At 29.6% G+C, this 18,756-nt stretch overlaps 1 protein-coding gene and 2 long non-coding RNA genes across 10 annotated transcripts in view; 1 reads left to right on the top strand and 2 right to left on the bottom strand.

Annotated features, from left to right (window-relative positions):
- LOC114577630 (uncharacterized) overlaps positions 1-18,756 on the bottom strand; it is a 79,974-nt gene that overhangs the window by 19,314 nt on the left and 41,904 nt on the right. For 5 of the 7 annotated variants that reach the window (XM_062081239.1, XM_062081237.1, XM_062081241.1 and 2 more), the window contains exon 2: positions 830-890. In XM_062081239.1, the coding sequence (XP_061937223.1) occupies positions 830-890 (61 nt within the window). Of the gene's footprint in view, positions 1-802; positions 891-5,194; positions 5,435-18,756 lie in introns of those variants that run through there. The other 2 variants (XM_062081243.1, XM_062081244.1) reach the window with 2 other exon arrangements.
- LOC133666891 (uncharacterized) lies at positions 9,249-12,442 on the top strand. Its single transcript, XR_009831738.1, has 2 exons — positions 9,249-11,440; positions 11,569-12,442. It is a non-coding gene; the product is annotated as an uncharacterized LOC133666891 (long non-coding RNA).
- Positions 13,389-17,277, bottom strand: LOC107998564 (uncharacterized). Of its 2 annotated transcripts, XR_009831735.1 has the most exons (4): positions 16,167-16,325; positions 15,092-16,024; positions 14,332-15,036; positions 13,389-14,249 (listed from the first exon to the last, which is right to left on the bottom strand). It is a non-coding gene; the product is annotated as an uncharacterized LOC107998564 (long non-coding RNA). The 2 variants fall into 2 exon arrangements; XR_001766227.3 differs by having other exon boundaries at positions 15,092-17,277.

The raw sequence follows: 18,756 nt of genomic DNA, 5'->3' as shown, positions 1-18,756 counted from the left end.
TTAAGATTTTTCTAATTATCATTATTCGAATCAATGGAAACCAATAGATGAAATTTTTGTTAAAAATTTTTACGATTTTTATATAATATTTCCTAATATTTTTTAAAATAAAATTACGCAAACATAATTTTGCTATAAAATTTTTAATTTTCATTTCATTTCTGATAATCTGATGTTTATCCTTTTGTTGATTTTTAATCAATTTAAAACTTTTAATTACAAACTTATTAACATCCATAAATATTCCATCGCAAAAACTTGATCAAACTAATCAAACAACAAATATTTCTCTCCTCCCTTCATTTGAATAATTCATTATTTAATTAACCTCCTATACAAATAATTGATAAAACGCTAAATTTTAAATTTTACGATATCCTCCTTGCAACAACAATAAATAAATAATAAATCGAAACAAATTAAAAAAGTAAATCGAACAAGGAATATAATTATTCAATCATTCCATTGAATACCTAATAATTAAAAATTCAAAATTTCCACTTCAAATTCCGAATTCTTAAAAAAAGAAAAAATTACACCACTTACAAATAAATAAAATACAACTACCTAATCATCAATCCCCTTTTCAATTTTCAATTTTCAATATACAATCAATTTTACAAAAGTTAAAAAATAAAAAATATTACAAAAAGTTAAAAAAAAAAAAGAAAAGAAACGAAATCGAAACCTTCTCCCTCCCTCTCTCTTTCTCTTTCTCTCTCTCTCTCTTTCCCTCTCTATCACACTCTATCCCAATATTTTGATATTTGCTCCTCTGTATCTGATAATTGAGTTGAATTACGGCATACGCATGTTGAATTATCCTCACGTAACGTAAAACCCCATGACGTGCTGATGGTACGCCACATCCGCTCCGACGCCGCACACAACTGGAACAGAAAAACACGAGTGGAAGGGTTGAGAATCCGTGTGTGCCATCCGCGTGACCGAATACGAATTATATTTTTTTTTAATTGGATACAATTCGTCCACGACTCGGATACCACTCTTCGTCTCTTTCTTTCGTTTTATCTTTTTTTTTTTTTTTCAAGGCGAAATTTATACGGATTTATTTATGGAAATGTAAAACGCCACTGGGACGAGATAATAAAACAATCTCGCGCGCGGAAATGTATCGGGATGAATGATAAATTTATCGCGTATCTACCGGGTGAGAATCGGAACAAGCGATGTTTGTCGTTGGACGATTAAAAATATTGTGTATTAGAAACTTGTTGGTACAATTTTTGATCGAATCCTGTTGATGATTAAACTTGTGTTTGTTCTTAAATTAAGAAATATAGGAATAAAGGTAGAAGTTTGTCTTGTTTTTCTTAACCGTTCGATGATTCTTAGTTATGGATAATTAAAGATAATATATAAAAAAAAGAAAAAAATGAGATTTTTTGAAATAATTATGTATAATTGTACAAAAAAAAGAAAGTATAATTTTTACGTATATTTTCTTATTTAATTGAGAGAGAAGAATTTTCAATACGATTATAACGCGATTCTTTCAAAATTCTTTTTTTGTGAAATTTGGCATTGGCTCCGTAGAAGAAAACATAAATTCACGGAATCGTAACTTATTTCGCGGGAAAAACGAAAGTCTAAGTTATGCCAGAAGATTTTCCTGGACCGATGATATCTTTAGAACTACCCAAAGTGCTTGAAACATTCTCGAACAAGCGTTATATAACTTTTAATGCCGCGACTTTTTTACATGCTCGCCTAAATTTATAAGAAAAAAAAGAAGAAAAAAAAAGAGGAAAATGGAGGAGGAGGATAAATGGTTTTTTGTATTTTTTTAAAAAGTTGCTTGGACCGTTTTCTTGTGTTTCCTCAAAAGAAAGAAGGAGATTAATTCATTTTTTATCTCATCCCATGTTTTATACGACTCGATTAAATAAATTCGATCTTCATCTTTTTAGATGTGCAAAAGATGTAAAAGTCATTCTTCTTCTTCCCTTTAATCCAATTCCTTTCTTTCTTTATTCGATTCTTTCTTCGTCTACAGGAATTTCTAACGCTCCTTTCTCAAAATAACCTCGAAATTATGCGTTGTACTTAAGTTATATTAGGCGTAACATTATTCAAATTTCCGCTAGTAATGTTTTAGTAATTTCCACGCGGCATAATAATCCTAGAAGCGTTTATCGTTGTCGGGATGATTTGAATGTTTTCCTGTATTTTAGAGGCGCGCGCGCGCGCACGTTTGCTCCGCATTTGCTTTATTATCTCATTATTTGCTTTTCAAATTTGCATACAACGTTTCTATAGTTGGAATACTGTGTCGCGTAAACGTTATAGGCAATGCTCTAATTATTCGAAATGTACGTTGGAAGTAAGGAACTGTTGGAAAGAGTTCACGATTAACAAAGAAAAATTTTTATCAGCCAACGGAAATTTTTGGTTTCATCGCATTTTCATTGCAAATTATAGAAAAATATAAATCGAATAAATATTCAAAATAATTTAAAGGAATTAATCATAGAAAATCGAAAGTTGATTAAAAATATTCTAATTTTATTCTAGTTTCCCCTATAAAATATAAATCTAATAAATATTCAAAATAATTTGCAAGAATTAACGATGGAAAATCGAAAGTTAATTAAATATAAATCTAATAAATATTCAAAATAATTTAAAACAATTAATGGAAAATAGAGAGTTAACCAAAAATATTCTAGTTTTATTCTAGTTTCCCCTATAAAATGTAACTCAATAAACATTCAAAATAATTCAAACGAGTTAACTAAAAATATTCCAATTTTATCCTATTTACTCGACAAAAACGAATTTCGAAATAATTGAGTCAAAACTGATTCCCTTAGTGATTTCCCCATATTCTGGTGAATTTCCTGGTGAGATCGCATTAAAGAATAACAAGAATAACAACAAGCAGGATATTCAGTTGTATCGCCGAGAGAGAAGATCAAATTCGAAAAGACTGGCGCTGAAGTTAATTTAGAAGTTCAATACAAGGATCTCGGGCCGGTTTCGAAAGTTTTATTAAGTTTCGTCGTCGTGAAATTTAACTTATACACACCTCCCCTCCCCCTCCCAGAGATCGAACGTGCGTATATACGTAAATAAAATGTAATCACCGGATACATATATAACGACAGCCACAATTTTACCTCCTGAATACATTAACGCTATCCAATGCTCTCGGGGGAATTCGTATTGCTTTTGATCTTGATTCGAATCACGATTAAAAGTTGGCAACAATGGAGAGACGAGTCAAGTTTCAGTTGATATTTTACTCAATATTTATTCATCTTCTTTCGTTGAATGGCAGAATTTACGTTTTGTTGTTGAGTTTCGTTTACATTAATCCATATATAAATTCGATGCAAAATAAAATTATTCAATCTAATATCGAATCAATATCTAATCTAATTTGCATTTTTCCCCCCAATTTTCGAATCAAATATAACAAACGTTCAAATTTTTTTAATCATAGATAACACTTGATATATGATCATACATGCACGTATTATGTTATACGTTTGTTAAACGCCAAACTAAAATAAAAAAGATAATAGTAAACGGTCCAGAAAGAATATCTTTACAGACATTCTCGTGAATAACGTAGCGATTTTGCGTAATTTGGCACGTTACGAAAATTGGCAGAAAAATTCAATAATTAAAAAAAAAAAAAAAAAAAAAATAAGAAGAGGTGAATCGACGAAAATGAATATCTCGTTCTGCTGTGTTCACAAGGATACGCCCGCTCATCGAACGTAACCATGTTGCCCACGTAACCATCCGGAAAGTAGGATGCAAAGCGGTTTCCGGTATGAATTCTTTATACGGCGCACGTGGCCGCGACACCGAAATGAGATTTCCGCTTTAAAAGCCACGTTGGTGGAAAAATTTCGCATTCCGCCCGTAATTCTCCCCTCCCCCCTCCCTCCATACAAGTAGCATTGTGAATTTCAAAAAAATTTCCAACTTGTTACATTGGGAACGATCAGGATCGAGCTGAATCGATCGCCAAGATTAAATGTAACAATTTTGTTGAAGCTATCTATGCGGGAGCTATATTTTTCTCTTGGAAAAATATATTCTTTATAAGGGAAATTTATGAAAGAAAAGAAATATTTAAAGGTTAAAGGTTATTTTCCCTTATTTGCATTTTGCAATCTGTCATTAATTATTCGCAATAAGATGTACGTATTTAAAGATAAATTTGTAATAATCAAAATAGAATTTCGACATTTTTAAAAATATTTTCTATACAAGATTCTTTACCAATTCACGTACGACAATTCTTAATCCCACTAAGGATTTAATCTTACGAATTAACCTCTCTTTTCATTACCGCCATAACTTCAATCCATCGGGTAAGACGATCCAAGGATCAGTGGCGTAAAAATCTATATCCCAGAAATTAGCCTCCCTCGGATCCCTTTCCCTTCGACAATCGTCCATCCTCGATCCAAACCCTCCATTCCTTCCGGGCCTTCTTTGCCCGCTTTGTCTTCTCAATTAAATTCGCGTTTTCCAGCTTTTGCTCGGTGAAAACTCGGTCACTCGGAAAGAGTGGCCCTCTTCTCTTCCCCTCCTCTCCTTCTCTTCCCCCCCCCGCCCCCCGGGAAGAGAAGAAAGGAGAATTGTGTGTGCAAACATACAGGTGCACGCTCGCTACCATTCGAGTAGGATAATAGCTCGAGCAGAATAATAGGCGAAGTGCTAATTTACGAGCATTGAAAACACGGGTGAATTCTTGGCACACTTGTGCATTAAGATATTTGTTTGTTTTTACCGATTACCCTGTTTCTTGTTCACGCGATAAATTGCAAACGCCCGTTTTACGTTTTTGAATAAGTTTTAATTGGGCTGGAAGCCTAAGGGATTTATGTTGTTTACTTTTTTTCTTAATTAAAAATAAATAACTCGTTATAACGCTTGATACACGGAACTAAAATCTAAAATAAAAGATTTTAAAAGTTTGTTTCCGTTAGTGTAATTCGTCTCCGTTTTTGCGACAAACGGAGAGGCAGTATTGCCTTTCTTTCTTTTTTTCTCTTTCTCTCTCTGTCTCTGTCCGTGCTCTAAGAGAGTTATTTTCACACTTCACCCACGAGAACAAAAAATTCCCTCCAAGAAAAACATTGAATTATATACATTGAAAATACACTTTGTAAAGTGTAGGGAAACGAAACGTAGGTTGAAAAATCTTGTTTACCTTGACAAAAACTCCGAAAGTGAGGTTAAAGTGAGGTACAAACACCAAGCGCTTCGTCCGAGTGGAATAATGAAATAAAAGGAAGGGAATCGGCTAATTTACTAGTGGACAACGGCCGTTTCTACGCGTGTGTGTGTCTATGTACTTATCTCCCTTCTCTCTCTTCCCCCTTATTAGTCGAGGAGAAAGGGAAAAAAGCAACACCGCCATTCCCCACTTTGGAAGAGCCGATTTGTTCGTCCCGCGCCTGGACGACTGCAAACCGCCAAGGAAAATAATTTCCCGCTCTCGTGGCCGAGGGAACGATATTAAACCGTTTCCCCCTCCCCCCTGCTCTCACGAACCGGGACTGATCGATTTGAACTTTAACGCTTCGGAATAGTTCGCCTCGGTACACACAATCAGCTCCTCCCTGATCGAAGCTAACTCGTCTCTGTGCATCTTGTTCGAGCTCGATCGGGCACGGATTACTTTCGAATTAATTCGAGAGTGGCGAGGGAGGGAGGGGGGAGGGGAGAGGGGAATCGATACGGCGCAAAGGCGCGAGCGGAAAAGTGGAGAAGCGAAAGGATAATTTGGCCGGTTCTTTCGCGCGCGGATCGATTTATCTGTCGATAGGACAGGATGGAAGAGGAGAAAAATCCGTTCTTCTTTGCTTTGTTGCTTTGAACGAATAATCACTATATTAATGCTGTTTCTTTTTTTTCTTTTATTTAGGTTATTAATGGAGAATGAAAATCGAGGAGATAGGTCTTGATTCGAAAAGGAACGTTTCATTGGACACGATTGTTCCAGTGTATGCATGATAATATATGATATACTGTTCACTGATGCATTTTTCTTTCTCTACCATGGTATTTATCTTATACATTAATCCAAAACGACGATCTGTATCCAAATCTAAATGCATCGGCATTTAGTATTCGGAATATTCTAATCGTATCGATATAATGTAAAAATTTTATTATTACTCGTAACATGTATAGGTTAATTATAATTAATTTGTGACGATAGTTTAATTTATGAAATATAATTTCATATTCTAGTATAGATAATTTCGAAAGTATTTCCAGTCAGTTTCCGAAATAATTTTTACGATTTCGAATATTCGAATTTTTTCTATAGTGTGTAGCGCGTGATGTCAACAAAGCGTCGTAAAAGACCCCTCTCGTCCCTCTACGCCCCGCGAGACTTCTTTCCATTAGTGAACAGTATATTCCACTTTTAGCTTACGCTGTTTGTCCATCTTGTTTAACCATAATCGACATATTTTGAATTACTTGCTCGAATAACTTGCATCATTCGTATCCTGTCTATATTATAATATTTATCAGATTTTGATCCTACAAATAGTACAAGAATAATTTAGAATAATTTATTCAGTCAGAATTGCGTTTAATATTCAACAGCAATGTTTACGAGATTATTACGTAACATTTCGTTTGTTTCGACAGATCGAATTTCATTAGAACGCAATATCTATGTACCCCGAGATGGGATAGTCTCTATTTTCTGGATGCCTCGATTCCGGATGAACGTCTTTGTATCCGGTGTCACGAGTCCAATCGTCTCGCATCTCGATGAAAAGAGGCACTTGGTGGTTTGTACACGAGCACCGATCGATTTTCCTTCGTCTCCACCGTCTTACTTATTGCCATTTTTCTCGCGGATGATGTGCACTTTCATCGTGTGTTTCCTATAATAATCCTCTTTTCTCTTCCCTCCATCATCTCTAAATGACACGCCAAAAACTTATTTTCACGCGAGATAATCGCGAATATTTTTATATATCAACGAAAATTTTTCCTTCTTGAAAAAAGACCTCAATGTGCCATTGTAAGATTAATATCTTTCTTTTTTCTTTTTTTTACTACGACTTTGTCTTCAATTGTCACATTTATCCTCGTTGTCGGGGCTGGCGAAGAGGCTTTAATTAGCGCGTAATGAGAAGGATAATGGCGTCGAATCGATGAACTCGATTTCAAGTTGAAAAACGCCACCAGCCAAAAGAAAAAAAAGAAAAGAAGAAAGGAATTCGAGCTTGTTCTTCTCTCCCTCCTCTCCCCTCCCTCTCTAGCCCTCTCTATCTCTCTTCCTCCCTCTATCGGGGGAGTCAAGTAATTCGGGAATAACGAGAGGGGAGTATCGAGTGGCAATTGAAAATTAATTAATCACTTAGCATCGACCAACTCTCGTCCGAATTAACGAATTCCTGTTAATGGAGTTGGGAGTGGGGATAACAATTTCGATAGTAAATTTGCATAAAGTCTCTTTTCCAATGAAACAGGGGAAAAAAATATGCGTTTTGAACTAAATTTATTTAATGTCTCGTACTTAAGGTTAAAAATTGGAATGTGCCTTAATTAGAATCAGTTTTATGTACTTGAATAATTATATTCTATTGTTAATATAATTTGCCTGAGTGGCTACTTATTCAAATATTTATTACTACTCGTATTACAATGAGTATTGTTCATGTAACTGTAACATGTTTGATTGAAATCCATATCTACTTGTGTGATCATAATAAATCTATAGTATATTACGTATCATATATAACGTACTCTATAACGATGTTTGCTTGACCAAAATGTATCTGCACCACATGTTTGATTTATATTACTTATGTTAATCGTGGCGATGTGATATTACTTATTTTGTATTCCAATGAAATTCGATTGTAGATAGAAATTAATAGTGGCGACGACTGTTATGCAATCTGACAAAGATGCTATTCCATGGAATATTGAAGCTAGTCCGTGATCGGACAACGTAAACAGCAATTATTCTACGAGTTAATGAGGTTAATTACGAACGCTGTGGGAAAACAATGCTTCTGGTAATGATTGTTCTTGCTCGTTTATTACTCGCTCGATTTAGATATGATTATATTAATAATTATTGGAATTAGAGAATTTTCTATTGAGATGTCTCTAATTTTTGTTAAATTAACGACACATTTTTGAAATTGTTTTAAATATTAATTATCTATCAGTTTGGATATATTGGTGTAAAGTTTCAATTATGAAAACAATTTGTATTTGCCTATAAACCGTATATTTTTAAAATATGTTAAATGTTAAATTTTATATTGACGCAGAGCATTGAGGGAGGGATAAAAATATAATAATACAAATTGGCATGATTATTGGAATATATAATGAGAAAATTTATGTTAAAACGGAGACAATCGGAGAAACATAATGTTAAAACAAATGATGCAACTTCGTGTCCCAGTTGTATTATACGAAGATTCATATCACGATGACAGTGACAAAGTAGAAGTTTAAACAAAAAATACGTGCAATTTCTGAAATACTTGGAATAGTCAACATTACTCATTATACTTCCAAATTAATCAAGCTGGTAGATAATAAAAATTTTTGCAATTATTAAATCGAAAAATTTATAATTGTAAAATGAGCAAAATTAGTATAATAAATTATTAGAATAATATCGTAAATTAATCTCTTCTGAAATATCTGGAGATTTTTTTTTCATGAAATTTCTCATCCTTCTATTTAGTGTAATCGATCTTTCCTTCTGAAAACATCAAAATTCGATTGGTTGTAAAAATACTATTCGGAGGAGCTAAAACACGATTGGGTTAAGATAAATTACTCGCGCGAAATGGAACACGATTGGCGGTGAGTAAATTCGATTTTCGTTTCTTCGTGAAAGGAATTCCTTAAAAGGAAATGGTTAGATATCTGGATTTGTTCCATGGTAAATTCCATATAACGATCGCGAGTGATATAGACGTATCACACGAAGATTTACGAAGGCTCGATTCTCGAGGTAATGCGTGTCACGTTTATAAGTTAGGTTATGTATGCGTTCTATCTACCTGTATTTGCAATACAGTAGTATTTTTCTGAACGTTTGATATGTATGCATGGGAAATGAAAACATCTTTCTTTGAAAATAATATTTTTCTTGATTAAAAAAAAAAAAAAAAAAAATGAGTAGATACATTATAATATCTACATAATTTTTCTTCAGCTGCGTGTTTCCATTATTCTTGTTATTCTTGTTATTCCATTATTGAAAAAGAACAAAAAATTGATGAAAAAGTGATGAACAAATTTTTTGCAAATAAAATAAGAAATGTCATTTTTTCTTTGAATCCTTTATTTAAATTATTTTATTAAATAACTCTCTTCTTTAAAAATCTTATATTAAGTTTTTCACGTGAAGTTTCAGTGGTAAATTTTTTATTTTTATTTCAAGTCATCCATTTAATCTTAAGAACCCTTCACTCGCCTAAAAACGTATACATTCATAATCATTACTCTGCCGTTTATAAGATCTGAGCATTAGTCACACTCGATGTTACAAAATATTTTTGTTTTTGAAATACTTGAAAAAATGAATAGCTATTAATTTAACGTATATTAATTATTTAATTGAATTAATTCGAAATAATTAGAAATATTTATAATAAAGTTCTACGTGTACTTTATACAATTTTTTATTTATGATATAAAATAAAATTATTTCAGTTTTTATGAATTTTTCAATGAATGGCTATTTTACACAGAGATGGATAGCTATTGATGGAAGTCAATAGTTTAGAATTTCAACAGATGGAAATTAGCCATACAGTTCAAACTTTACAGTTCGCAGAGTTATAATTACGTAAAACATCTTTTAAATTATCTTGAAAATTATCTTCAAACTTATTTTATTTTATAATATTATTTTATAAGTTCTATTGTAATGTTAATAACATTGATTATATTAAGCTGATTTAAAATTTATGTTCTTTTCAACATTTGTATATTTTCCATAAAAATTTATATAAAAAATTGTGAATTGCATAATTCTGATAATTCATGTTTTTTGTTTCGATTTTCGAAAAGATTAATATTCTATCTAGTTTCATCCATCTATTGGCATAATTATTAAGTAATTCATTGAATCTTGATCCAGTGATCTTGAACGATCAAAGATCAATGATTTATATGATCGAATTGGATGAAACTATAACCAGATATGGTTTCCTGTCCATATAAGTCCATATAATGGAAAATATTATTTGTTTGAATTATTTGTTTGAACAGAATTTTTTTTCTGTGCCGCTTTTTATATAATTGTAATTGGAAGATTTCTAAGAACAGGAAGATCTTTCTTTTTCCCTTTACGAACTTGATATATTACCATCTCTTACTTTTTCTTCTTTAAAATGAAGTTGTGTATTCTCTTTTACTGGATGATATTTTTCTTTAATTCAGTTGATTTTAATTCAGTTGAAATCTACAGTGAATACTATTTGAATTGATATTTTTATATATCTAGCTAAGATTTTATTTTTTTTTTGTGCATATTATATAACTGATGAATATTAATCCATATTGCTGATTTTAATTTTCTAAAAGTAATTGTTTCTTTTTGTTTGTTTAATAAATCAAAATAATAAAGATACAAATCTATTCGTAACAAAAGTGTCAAATTTTGCTTCAATATTTGTTACATTCCATTGATTTTTACTTTCGCATTTTTGTACATATTATTTTAATTTAATTATATTTCAATTCCATTTAATAAACAATAATAATTCATCTATCTAGTACAAGATTTTAGATTTTTTTTACATATAATTTTTCAATATTTTATTTTTACGTGTATCATTTCAATTTTTTCAACATCCAATTCCCAACCCAAATTATATTTTAATTCCATTCAACGAACACTCCAGATCGACCTATTCATCGCGTACAAAATTTCACAATCTTTTTCCACGCATGGTCAGGGGGAGGAGAGGTGTGTTCGATAATTCCATTTCGCTGGATCGTTGCTCGTAGAGATCGAGATCATCGCTGAAACTGACAGCCCGTTCTCAAATAACCCCCGTACACGGTAATCGAGCGAACCTTCCCATGATTCGTATTTTTAAAATTCCAATTTCGCGATCGGGCCGATGGTTCAGCGAAAAATGGAAACGGTAGCTGCGCTTTCACGTCTCCGCGTAACCGGAAATCCACCGCCAACACTATTGACGAACTCGAAGAAACGCCGAGTTTCCTGAATAGGCGCTTTTGATAAAGGTGTATCGAAGCGCCCTCTATGTAAAATTCATGCTATGCAAAGAATCGGATATGTGTTATTGTTCGGGTGGTTTTTGATCTCTGAAGAACAATGAATAAAACAAGATGTTCCGTGGATTGATACTGCTTTTATAACGATTGCATTGCATGTCTTTAACGAAATTATGATTTGATATGTATTTTTGAATACATCGAAGAAGTTAGATATAAATTACATACTTTAATTCAAAAAATTTACAATTTGATTTTTTAAAGAATTTAATTACGTACATAAATTACAATCTAATAATAATTTTTACATACTGACTTTCATTTCGGTTATTTCAGTCTAGAATTCGGTTTAGAATCGATCTTCCAAGATGTCCCACGAATATATTAACACTTTGTACATTGGTTTTGAGTAACTGTGCGCTACAACGCGATGTATTATTCAAAAGGCGAACCTACGATAATAAAAGCAAAACGCGCAGTTAGTTTTTAATGCCATTGTGGAAACGCAGTCGACGATATTTCCTTCATCGCGAAGAAAATATTTGCTGAAAATTTCATTCCCTTTACTATAACCTTTATACTATCTTCTTGCGAAAAAGTCTTCGCTTATATTTCATTTTATTTTCTTTTTTCAGAATTTTGATCAAAAAGCTGGAAAATCATAGAGAACAAAACATTTAATTTCTTCAAGAAACTTGTAACGTCGTTGATCTCCGACACGATGGATGTTGCGGATTTGGAAAGCATAGAATTTTTGTGCTGAAAGAAATTAGATAAATTGAAAGATAAGGACATAGAAAATAATTTTAAATGAAATAAGTTATTTTGATGTAATTTATTATAAATTAATTTTATAAAAGTTTGACGTCTTAATTAAAATGTTTATTTCTGTATTTTATTTTTTATAATATTATATTGTTTTATTTAATTTGTATTATATATAAATATATATATAATTACATTATTGTAATTTGTAATTTTTTATAATAATTTGTAAAATTGAAAGCTTTGTAAGATTTATATTCATTTTTTATTCTACTAAATTCCATTTTATTTCATGAATATTTATAATATATGAAATATGCATATATGTATATTTTCCTTTACGATTTTAAAATTTATAAGAAAATTTATAAATATCCAATTAAAAATGTATTATTATTATAAGAATTGACTTAATTACATAAAATAAAAAGTATTTTATTTAAAATAATGTCTAATTATTTATTACCCATATAAATATAATTATACTTGGAACATTTCAAAAAAAATATTGCAATCTGAATATTCGAAATTAAACTGTAATCAATTAACAATTATCAATAATAATTTTCTATTTCATTTATAATATCTTTATAATTAGTCAATCTTGTAATATTTCAATCTGAATTTTCAAAATTAAATTGCAACCAACCAATTTTCAATGCTGCCAATTTTTACAGCACCGTTATCGTCAAAATCCTTCTTTATTGAATACGTCAGCCGGTGCTTGTGAAAACGTCTTTCTATCTTGCACTTTAATAAAGCCAAGAAGATGCGCGATTCCATCTAACATCTCGCCAAGTAATCCAAACGTTTTCACTAGCGAATTTTTTCAAGAAAAAGAAAAAAAATAAAAAAAAAAAAAAATAGAAAAGACAAGAAATCCCAAAACCTTTTCCCTTGAAGGATAAATTCGAAACTCCTCAAAGATATCTTCGAGATAACGTAACACCGTCGAAAAAGTTTCTAAGAACTCTGTCGCCGTCCATTTTATCACGAGATGAAATCCTCCAACCGATCCTCAAAGGAGAGGCCATTTATATTATTTTTTTTCTCTTCTTTTTTAGAGATTCTCTGGCCACTATGTCACATGATATACACTATATCTATATCGTGCATTTGCACTGAAATGTATTGAGAATAGTAATTGACGTTGATTCAAGTTTTTATGATTCGATATTTGCCATTCAATTTTTATGACAGTGGTAAATTTCAATGGAAATTGAGGGGTTCGATTTGGAAAACTGTGAAACGTTGGTTGTTTGAATTAATAGGAAGGCAAATTTGTTCTGATAACTGAATTTTTTTTTTTTATAATCGATTGAAAATTGGAGGGATTGTGAATTTTGTAAAGTGGATGGATCGATTGAAAGAGCCATGAAACATTAACTATCTGAATTGATAGAGAGACAAATTTATTTTGATAACTGGATTTTTTTTAAAGAAATTTAAAATAATTTAGATTTGGAAATTAAATAATTTTTTAAAATAATTGTTTTCATTATTTATCATATGAAAATTAATATAATAACATGTAATGTAAGTATAGAATGTATAATACGATTATTTTTTTTTATATGATCATTGAAAACTTTATAGCAAAAAAATCTTAAAATTAAAAAAAAAATTAATTAAAGAAATATATATATTTTCATACAATAATCAATAATTATCGAGTTATTAGTAGTTCATTCAATTTATATCGATGCAAAATTTTTTTTACATATATTATAGATAATAATAATTAAAAATTATCAGAATAAATCTATCATCCTTTAGTTAGATCCTTTAGTTATATGCTTAATTATATTTTAATTATTATCAGATATATATCATTGACTAAATATATGTAAAATATTAATTTTAATCCGAATGTAAAAGAAAGATAAAAAAAAAATTAAAAATTCTCATTCTAATCTAAAAATTCTCTTATTTAAACACTTTCGAGGATACGATAGCACGTAATCAGCTTGTGGTCCAGGAGTATCACCTTGTGGCTGATGGTTATTCATGTGTCACGTGCAGAGCTTTAGAAATGTTCATTGGATGAGGGTGGCAAAGGATCGATGATCGGATCTGAGTAACCTCTTTGGTAAAAGCATTCGATTGGGCTGATAATCGAAGGGCGCCGTCCATGACCTACCACTTAAATCTTGACTACTCTGGGAAGGAAGGCAGGATTTTAAAGAGACCAATTCCATGAATTTAGAGTTGATTCTAGGTTGATTCTTTTTTCGTTAATCGTAAATTGTAATCTAAAAAATAAATTTAAATGTTATTATCAATGTTATCTTATTCTTTATTCGATTCAAAATTCAAAATCATAAAAAGCGATACCTGAGTTAATTACATACAGCTTAATTTATAACATGATATAGATTCATTTCAAATTATTTTTCAAAGTTACTCTCTATATTCTCAATATTCAAATGTATCTATTATTTTTATAAATATTTTTATTTAATTTCAATTACGGTTTTGAATTATAATTATTAGATCAGAATTTAACGAATCATTTGATGTTCGATCAAGTTAAAAGTTCGAAGTGAAACATTTTCTATATCTCTATAACTTTAATCGACGTATGTATCTTTCAATAAGATCTTCGATTAAAAAAATCTTAATTGCAAAAATTTTCTTATCCTTTCGAATCTTCCTCGAGAAACTATCGCAATCTCTTGAGATTTCCATTTAGAGCAACTTTTATCTCCGACTGGAATAAATCCTCTAAAAAAGTTCCATTGAAGTTTGCGGAACGTTTGAAAAACAATTCAACGACTGATGCATTGCAGGAAGAAAAATTGCACTCCACCATAAATTTGTAATACGAGAAAAGAATGATGGGATACCAAATTTAGAAAGTCGAGATTAATTCATCTTAATACAAAATGCATAAATTTTCTTTCTCCTTTTTTTATATGTATTTTTTAACTTTTTTATATGTAAAACGACGCCTGATAAATCTGATAAATCGTTCAAGAAAAATCGTAGATTTTGCAGCAAGAAATCAAATCCATTTTTGGCGGTCTTTGAATAACACACCTGAAAGAGATTTTATATTTAAGTTTTAAATTTGGTTTATGATTAAAAATGTTACCATTAACTTCATTGATTATTCCATGTAGTAACTAATCCAAGAAACTGTATCTCGCTCAGCTGTCGATTCACAGATTACGGGAAATCGAAGATGTTCGCTGAATGTGTGTTAGCACGAGGAACATCAAGATTTGCGGTATCCCACGAATTCGTTCCTGTGGAAACTGCGGACTTTAAGCACGGACGATAGAACCGCGAAAGAAGAGAAAAGGATTTTTCTTCTCGATGGATACCCTAATTCAAGTTGGCTCATAAGTTTTTTTAAAGTAGAATGCGTTCCAGACATTAAAAAATGACCAATTCTTGAGTGGCTGCTGTGGAGAATTGTATACTATAAGTATTATTCTTGTCTTATTTAGTTTTTAGTTTTATTGTTCGTTTTTATATTATTTATTTTTATTATTCGTTAATTGTTTATGAATATAGATATCTTTGTATTTAATATCTTACATGATTTACATAGATGAAATATTTATGTATATTCCTTCCTTCTCTGATTTTTTTTACTTATATTATCTATTTCTTACACATGTATTTATATATGTGTCTTATATATAATAATATTTTTTTATACCATTATATATGATTATAAACATTTAAAAACTAAAGAAAATGATATTTCTTTTTCAGAAGTGAATATAAAAATACAAAAACACTTTTATAATCTTATATTAATTTTGTGGATTATGTATCTACTATGCTAGATATAAGATGTAAAAGATTGATTTTATATATTCTGATAACTTCTCCTATTCATATTTTTAAATAAATTAATTTAAAGATTAAAGTTTCGAAATTATTATAGAAATATAATCCAGAACAATTCAATTGTTTCTCAATTTTTACCTATTCATTATTTATAGTTTAAAATATTAACATAAATCACTCCATTCTATTGTATTAGTTTTTAACATATGAAAAGCTATTTTGCAACCTGAAGCAAGATAATAATAATAAATTGATAATTATCATACAAATGTATATAATTTATTTGTAATAAAAAATTAATTCTAATTGTACGATTAAGAACTAACCTAAAAGTAATATATTATTAACATATATAATGATTTACTTACATATGTATAACATATGTATACATTTTCAAATAAATTTATTCTTTCAAAAATATTTTTCATTTATTTTCCACTTTACGCTATTATACGCTTCCATATAAATAATTAATAAAATTATAATTCGTTCATCGTACTACTTTCTTTGATCCTATAAATATCTAACAAAATATATTGCGTGTATAAGTTAGTTACGGACGATTAAAAAATTTTGGTGATCAACGCCATCTCGCGTTTGGATCACCGAAGCTCCGACTTGTTATTAGCATAGCAGAATGTGCAAGGAGGTATGCGAATTCGCGTGACGTCACAGACAAAGAAAGCAACATTGTGCGAAAAGGACAGAGAGTATTTCCCGCCAATCAAAAGACACCATATTGAAAATTCATTAATTACTCATTTTCTAATTAAATATTCTGCACTTTTAAGCTTGAATCTTGAAGCTAGAACTTCAAACAAGTTTCCTGTAACAATTTTAATGCAAAATTCTTCTTAATTAATTATTTATTAACGATTAACGCGACATATGTTCTAATGCATCAATGACGCCATATTGAAAATTTATTAATTACTCGTTTTCTAATTAAATATTCTGTACTTTCAAGCTTGAATCTTGAAGCTAGAACTTCAGACAAGTTTCTTATATCAATTTGAATCTGAAATTCTTCTTAATTAATTATTTATTAACGATTATTATACAGAAAGTCGCACTCACAAATCTCCATATTATAAACAATTAATTTATTCATTTAAATATTCGTGAAATTATAAATAAAATTTATATGTGAAGATAAAGAAGGAATTAACTTTTTAAATGTATATAATCATATTTAGAAAAAAATCTCATATCAACAAAAAATTACAAAAAACCCAATGAATGCTAATGATATCTATCGATATGATGCATTAATCATTAATAAATAATTAATGAAGAAGAATTTCAAGTTCAAATTGATATAAGAAACTTGTCTGAAGTTCTAGCTTCAAGATTCAAGCTTGAAAGTGCAGAATATTTAATTAGAAAACGAGTAATTAATAAATTTTCAATATGGCGTCATTGATGCATTAGAACATATGTCGCGTTAATCATTAATAAATAATTAATTAAGAAGAATTTCAGATTCAAATTGATATAAGAAACTTGTCTGAAGTTCTAGCTTCAAGATTCAAGCTTGAAAGTACAGAATATTTAATTAGAAAACGAGTAATTAATAAATTTTCAATATGGCGTCATTGATGCATTAGAACATATGTCGCGTTAATCGTTAATAAATAATTAATTAAGAAGAATTTTGCATTAAAATTGTTACAGGAAACTTGTTTGAAGTTCTAGCTTCAAGATTCAAGCTTAAAAGTGCAGAATATTTAATTAGAAAATGAGTAATTAATGAATTTTCAATATGGTGTCTTTTGATTGGCGGGAAATACTCTCTGTCCTTTTCGCACAATGTTGCTTTCTTTGTCTGTGACGTCACGCGAATTCGCATACCTCCTTGCACATTCTGCTATGCTAATAACAAGTCGGAGCTTCGGTGATCCAAACGCGAGATGGCGTTGATCACCAAAATTTTTTAATCGTCCGTAACTAACTTATACACGCAATATATTTTGTTAGATATTTATAGGATCAAAGAAAGTAGTACGATGAACGAATTATAATTTTATTAATTATTTATATGGAAGCGTATAATAGCGTAAAGTGGAAAATAAATGAAAAATATTTTTGAAAGAATAAATTTATTTGAAAAATACACGTTATACATATGTAAGTAAATCATTATATATGTTAATAATATATTACTTTTAGTTTAATTTATAATTGTACAATTAAAATTAATTTTTTATAAATTATATACATTTGTATAATAAACACCAATTTATTATTATTATTATATTGCTTCAAATTGCAAAAAAACTTTTCATATATTAAAAACTAATACAATAGAATGGACTGATAGTATGAATAATGTATATATGTATATATACAAAATATTTAGATTAAAAAATATTTAGTTGCCGAGAATAAGAAAGTAAATATACACAAGGTAAGTATATTAAATTTAAAAAATTTTTTATGCCAAAAACTAAATTTTGTATTGCAAGAATATAATATGCAAATAGATATCATATGAATTTTTTTTAATTTTTATTTAATTTTTGTCCAAATTCTATTGTAAATACTTACCTCTTGTTTACCTCTTACTATTTTTTTTCAGTTTTTAATATTTATTAATAGTTTTCTTAATTTTATAAATACTTACCATTTGAATACTCACCTCTTGTAACTCTCTTTATTTTGCAGTTTTTGATATTTTTAAATAGTTTTTTTAATTTTACGAATACTTACCATTTGCCATTTTGCAATTAGATAACTATTTATTATGATAAAATAGATAAAAAAAAAAGTAGTCTTAAAGGGATCAATTTCTGTATCTAATTATAAAATTTAGAAATTGATAATATTTTCATTATTTTATATCTGTAAAAAAGAAACATTGAAATTTTTTCGTAAAGAATTTAGTTTCAGAAGAATTAATTTATGAATTTTGAAAATATACTAAACTATGAATTATAAATTTCGTTCAAAAATGTTTTA

Source organism: Apis cerana, linkage group LG11 (genome assembly GCF_029169275.1).
Source record: "Apis cerana isolate GH-2021 linkage group LG11, AcerK_1.0, whole genome shotgun sequence".
Lineage (NCBI taxonomy): Eukaryota > Metazoa > Arthropoda > Insecta > Hymenoptera > Apidae > Apis > Apis cerana.
Note: the sequence above shows the minus strand (reverse complement) of the source record. Positions and strands in the feature narration are given on the sequence as shown.